General features: G+C 38.7%; 1 protein-coding gene across 5 annotated transcripts in view; it reads left to right on the plus strand.

Annotated features, from left to right (window-relative positions):
* LOC122088841 (glycerol-3-phosphate acyltransferase ATS11, chloroplastic) overlaps nt 1-6,769 on the plus strand; it is a gene marked incomplete at its 3' end in the record, with an annotated part of 91,753 nt that overhangs the window by 24,573 nt on the left and 60,411 nt on the right. For all 5 annotated transcript variants that reach the window (XM_042658194.1, XM_042658193.1, XM_042658192.1 and 2 more), the window contains 3 exon segments: nt 5,011-5,112; nt 5,210-5,271; nt 5,375-5,485. In XM_042658194.1, the coding sequence (XP_042514128.1) occupies nt 5,011-5,112; nt 5,210-5,271; nt 5,375-5,485 (275 nt within the window).

Genomic DNA, 6,769 nt, shown 5'->3' on the forward strand with positions numbered 1-6,769 from the left:
ACCTTGTTCATACATGGGCTTCTCTGGTACGAAATGAGCCACTTCAAATAGGTTCATTGCTCCGGCCCAGAATACGATTAATCCGGCATGGGCTACGTGAGCCCTGAGTAATTTACCGGACAAATTGATAATGGATGCCCTTGAAAAACTTTGGCGCGCATGTAAACGAGGTGCTCTACCTAACTGAGCTATAGCCCTTGCGTTTGTGATAGATATTTTATCATGTAGAAACTATCTTGTTAAGATAAGTATTTCATGATCGGACATCATGGATTTCCACTATTAGTTCCCATTCCCATTACAACTCTTTCCCACACCTCCATATACTTAACTATTCCCACTACCCCATGACACAATATTGGAAATTACTTATCCATTACTAAATAACTAAATCATTGAACAACTAACCCATGCTAAATAATGCACTAACCCACCCCTAATCCATGATCATATCAATCCATTCCCCTAAAATTGGTCTTATCCTCAAGACCATTCTTTTGGAAATTGAACTGTAGTAGCTTCTAGATCCTCCCATGTTGCTTCAGCCGGTGGTCTTTTCTTGACTTAATTAAGGAAGCCATGACCTCATTTCTCACGGAGATAAAATGTCCGAAATCTGCTGGTGGGAGCCATGCTCGAGCTTTGATACCATTTGTTATGTGAAAGGATATGGGTGGATAGAAAATAGGGAAAAATAAAAATAAAAATGCGATAGAGATAGAATAGATAGGAGAGAAGATGAGGGATAAGTGTGGCTTTACAGATGAAGCCTGGTGTCTGGCTTGGATGAGGAAGCCTTCCTGATCTCGTGCTAGAGATAATTTTGGGATTTTTCCATACTCAATTCCTTTCCAATCTGCTATTAAATTTGCTAAGAAATTAGCCATTACATAACTACTAGTTCCCATCCATTCCCACACACCTCCATACATGTTGCTTAACTACTCCCACTACCCCACGACACAATATTGGAAATAACTTATCCATTACTAGATAACTAGATAGTTTTTCTCTGGATAATTGAAAAAATAATCCATGCTAAATAATGCACTAACCCACCCCTAAATCCATGATCGTCTTACACTCCCACAGCCTCCTCCTCTCCTCAACCCACTACCCCACTCCCCTTCTGCACTCTTCAGACGTTGCTCTCCGCCTAGTTGTTTGGTCTGCAGGTCCTATTTCTATCGACTCTCTTCAAGATTTGATTGGTAAGCCAAATGGTTTTCATGTTGTTTGATTGAATCTGTCTCTTCTTTTCTCATCCATTTGTTGGTCTTCAAAATGTTTATTCAATTTCATCAATGGGGGACTTGATGAGGATCTAGTAACTTTCAATTCATTTCAATATTTCATCATATGTTCTTTCAAAAATTTTGGCCCTTTAAGTGAAGGATTTGTCGACAGAGACATACACTTCAGTTGGATAGACAACAGCTATGAACGGGACTAATTCCTAAGTGTTAAGAGAGACTGTATGCCTTTTTTAGGGTTTCTTGAGTAGGGGATTTTGTTCAACAGATGCAATTGTATTAGGTTTATGCCCTCTTCCCTTTCGGGTTGATTTACCCAAACATCAGATGATCTTTGACGGGTTTTGACAATAGTGATAACTGATAACCACAGAAACACTTCTCGAGCAGAATTGAGTCTTCAGATTTCAGATGTCAGTGGGAGGCCATTAAGAGTTCAAGTGCTGTGATCTCAAACAGCTTGATCTGAAACTGCTATACGGGCAGCGGGTTTCATTATGATACATGGGGTCCTAAGATCAGCAAATTCAGGCACTGTAGACTCTAAATCAAGGGGAGTCTGTCTGAATCGTGGATGGAATTACCAAGTCACAGAGGAGAAAAGGAACAACGAATGCTTAGGTCCCAACTTCCAAGGGCTGCTTCACTGATTTTTCTCTACAGCGTGCTCTCTGTGGGGTATGTGGGACTTGATCAAGCCACACAAAGTTCAGGTGAATTTTTTGCAGATAAGATTCTAGAAATGCTCCACCATTAAAACAACTGAGTTAGTATTGTGCATGCCAATACCCATCTGGCAACTTCTTCTCACCTTTTTTTGTATAGGGAGGGCTACTGGACTCTGGTTTCTGTTTCCATATTTAGCCAACTCTACCAGATTGGGCCGCAGTATTAGAAACCAAAACAAGCAACTCCAAAGTGAGTCAAAGAAATAGGAGTTGACAGACCAAACAACTAGGCAAAGAGTGAGGACTGAGGAGTGCAGAGAGGGGAAGAGGGCAGAAGCTGCGAAGAGGGGGTAGGGTGGGGTTTTCCGAGAGGGGGTAGATCATGGTAGAGGGGATGGCAGTAGTTGCGGAGCAGGGGTGCGGGACAGGGTGGGGGGAGATGCTGGAGAGAGGCTGTGGGAGGGGAGGGGATCAGGCGTAATTTAAGGATTTAGAATTAGTTGGGGAGAAAGGGAGGTGAAAGTTTGCATTTCTGGGGAATCAGAAAGTAAAGTTTTGAGTAGGGGAGTTTGAGTAAATATAGGATAAGTATAGGGGATGCAAAAAAAAAAGCTAAAAGTTTACAGAGTCGCTGTAATACCTGCCATGCTTCATAGTTTGGTTGAGATTGGGATGTCGAGATGGATAGACGAGTAGATTGAAAGGAAACAATTAAATGAGAAGATGTTTATTGGAACTTAGGTCCTAGATGGAGAGAAGGGTGGGGTACGGTTGGGGCTGGGTTGGTCTTTGTACAATTTTTTTTCTAATCGTTTTTCATATGGTTAATATAATTCTTGTTCATTTAGAAATAAAAATATGTAGGTTCTAAAGTGAGAACAGACCTGATAACTTACAACTTAATAGATGTGAGTCACATGACAAAAATTAGAGGGCAAACATTAGAAATTGATTGTTTCACTGATTAAGGTTTGAAATCTCGTCTTGTTTCGGTGTTTCGGTGGTTTTAGAGCCACTGAAATACCGAAATCTTGGCGAGTTGGTGTATTTTTTTTTTTTTTTTTACTCGGTTGACTATTTCGTTGGTCAAATGGCCATATTATGACCTGAAACTTGGTGGGTAGCTTGTTTTAAAATTAATAAACATGCTAAGAACTTAAATTTGCAAAAATATTAGAACATGATAGTGTTTTAGAGTTGCACCATTTTTTGGCAGCAACCGTCAAATTGTTCTGGAGGATTCATCTGCTTTATTGCTAGAATAAGATATAATATGATAGTAAAACGAATAAATAATGCATCTAAGCCATGATCAAAGCATACATCAACATTAATTAACTAATGTTTAGAGTACTAAGTAATATACTATGCAATTAGCAATATCCCAAGTCCCAACTAAAGTCATCAACTGAGTGTCTTACTCTTAAATCTCAAAGTCACAAATGGGAATATCCCAAGTCCCAAACATATTAGTTATACAACACTAATCATAATGACTATCTACTGAAAAGAACTATGACGACCTGGTTGTTTTTGGGAAAGTAGTTTACCTTTCCAAAGCTTGGAATGTATAGATCTTCAAGTTGGAGTGATCTTCAAGGCAGTAGGTGTGATGATGTGGCTAATTAGAGGGCAATAGAGTGAATTTGTGTTCAAATGCAAGAAGGATTCGAAATTTCACTGAAACAGACGAGTTGGGGTCGAAATTTTGACTCTCCCAAACGAAATGAGGTATTTATAGGCTTAAGGGGGTGTTAGTTCGGTATCTCGCCAAAACGATACCAATATTTCGGCCAAGATACCGAAATATCAACCAAGATATGGTCCTTTTAGTAATTCGTAGGCCATCTCGTCTCAGCGGAAAAAAAAATCTCAAAATAACCGAGATCTTGGCAAAATTTTGAACCATGTCACTGATACCTATGTTTGTGACTAGGCGGTTTATTTTGAATTTATAAATAGAAACTGAACAATAACTATAAGAATGCAAAAGCATATTTCCAAGTTCCTCTTTTTCATGTTTCCTGAACTGAACCTATTCTGTGCTTGCACACATTTCAACATATGGTGTTTTTTTTTTTTTTTTGGGAGGAGTGGACTATTTGGTTTTTATTTGCTTCACCATGGTTTCCTTGAACCTGCATCTTTTATGTGATAGAAATTTTTATTTTTTTTTGATAATCATATGTCATGGGGACATGTTGGTTGAAAAATTAATCATTATTCTTGGACCATCAATAGATGCATTAATTTTTTCTGGAACTACTGTTTTAGAGTTGGTATATTCTAGGGTTTATAGGCAGGCAGTTTGATTATATGCTGTAAGCATATCTTCCTTTCCATGCTTTTACATTCTTGATGTGGAAAAAAGTGTTTTTCTTGTTAATACTTATTTACCTACATAAGCTTTAGATGTTCCATGTCCTGGAAAATTCGGTGATAATGATTTGGGCATGCTAATGGGAGAGCTACACTATGTGTGGATGAGAGCTAGGGAATTGTACAACTATTAGCTGTTTCAATAACTTCTATTTGTATTTGGGAGCAAGATGCTTCAACTCTCAAGTGCAGCTGGGCATCGGTTGTTTTCTGTACTTAGGATGGCAGGAAGATTTGCAACACCATAAGATACACCTCGTGGGATTTCCCTTTTGTATCCCATCCTCTTTAGTGATTATTGGCCAATGCCAGATCATGTGATCAGTTGAAATCTAAAATAACTCACAATGAACCACTTTATCTTGTCATTTGAAAAAAAAAGAAAAGAAAAAAAGAAGTAAAAGAAAAAGGAAAACACACTGCCTCTGATTCTGTGCTTCGGGCAATTAGGATTTAGTTCTTATGTAAAGCATGCATGACATTGACTGTATCTATTATGAGATTGTCTCTCTCTGTGGAAATGAGAGCAGACCATTAGCCTGGTTGGTGAAGCTTTGTTGGGTCTTATTTGAGGGTGATTTATATGTACTTTCTGATATTTAACCTTCTTATTTGACCTTTCCAACTTTGTTCTTTAATTCATTCTAGCATATGGTCATCTGCTATTTCATTCATGGTCCTAATCAATAGTTCGGTACCATAAAATGTAGGGCCACAATGTTATCTTGATATCCAATCACCAGACAGAAGCAGATCCAGCTGTCATTGCATTGCTGCTTGAAACGACAAGCCCGCATATTGCTGAGAAGATAGTAGGATAATTTTTTGTACTATCATACTGCAACATAATGATGCTGATTTAAAGTGTCTTCTGTAATCAAATTATTTTGTTCTCCTTTACTCCCACAGACCTATGTAGCTGGAGATAGAGTCGTGACAGATCCTCTTTGCAAGCCCTTCAGCATGGGAAGGTGCTCAGAAAGCTTTCTATATGTAGAGAAAATAGCATATCTTGTAATTTTCCCCCCTTATTTTAGTTTCAGATATGTAGTATTTCTGTTTGATTTATTCCAGGAACCTTATTTGCGTCTATTCCAAAAAGCACATGTATGATGTTCCTGAGCTTGCTGAGATGAAAAGGAAAGCCAACATCCAAAGTCTGAAGGAGATGGCTATGCTTCTAAGGTATGCTTGCTTTGTGAATAGCCTATTATTATTAATTTTTATAAGCAATAATAAAAAATTCATTGATTGAAGAAAGAAGTATTGACCAAAACAACCAAAGATTCACTGACAAGGTAGAAAGAATCAAAAAAAGAGCATTAACGAACAAAAAATCCCACTAATATGGTGAAGGCAGAGAGCTCCAGATATTTATCCCTATTTCCCCACTCCTTGTCTTGCTAGGAGGTCGGCCATGTTGTTTGCTGATCTAGACTGCCAACTGATGCGCAGTTCAGGAGTGAAGCCATGGATCCAACGTGTCCAAGAATATGTGTGAATCTCCAAGGCCTCTCTAATGCAGTCATAGCCCTTAAAACTTAAATCCCAATTAAGAATTTAAGATTAACTAGGCTGCTGACAGGTCCAGGGCTAAGACTGAATATATAGATGTCAGGATTTAACTGCAGAAGATAAATGTCAACAGTAAATTGCAGGGATTTGATGGGCTATACTAGAAGACAAAATCAGGGTTCAGCTGTAGTCTCTGAAAACAAAATATTTTCTTAAGGTTTCAGATCCGATATGAAGATCAGAGAAAACTGAACTGAAAGTAATAATTGTTTTCAGAAACAGATCTGAATACTGTAACAGAATATATGATTGAGTTCGAAATTCAGTTCTGAAATCAGGAAGGGATAGTACTGAACTGAATGGTAACTTACTATATTCAAAAAACAAATCAGATGCTGTTTATAAGTCAACAGAACATAAAAGAAAGCTGACCTGTTTTAGAAGTCTTGACAGAGGAATAGCCTTGTCCAGTACCAGCGGCAGTCCAATAGAAAAGGCAAGAACAGGGTATCACCGGGAGAATAGAAGAGGAAAAAAGGAGATTGCTGAGAGGGAAATATAAGGGAGAAAATAGGTGGATCCTGCTGGCCACAAAAAGCTGCAGGTGGAGAAAACTGGGTGGGAAGATGGGAGATCGCATGAGAAGAAGAAAAGAGGGAAAACCAAAATGTGGGGAAGGGAAGAGAGGAGAGAGAAGAGAGTCCAACTCAGACTTTCAAACCCAAAAATAATTTTTTCATTCAATATAATCAATTTGGAGGGGGGTCGGGGGAGGGAGGTGATGCGGAATTCCCGCAACACGAGAAAGAGAAGGGCCTGTGATTTTGGGTCCAACTGAACCTTTGGTTCAAGATTTGTTCAAGTTAAGCTCAGATTTAAGTCCCCAGTGGTTAGTATGAGTCATGGGCTTATTTTTTTGGATTTTTTTTTTTGGGGGTGGGGGGGGGGGGGATT

Source organism: Macadamia integrifolia, chromosome 9 (assembly GCF_013358625.1).
Source record: "Macadamia integrifolia cultivar HAES 741 chromosome 9, SCU_Mint_v3, whole genome shotgun sequence".
Lineage (NCBI taxonomy): Eukaryota > Viridiplantae > Streptophyta > Magnoliopsida > Proteales > Proteaceae > Macadamia > Macadamia integrifolia.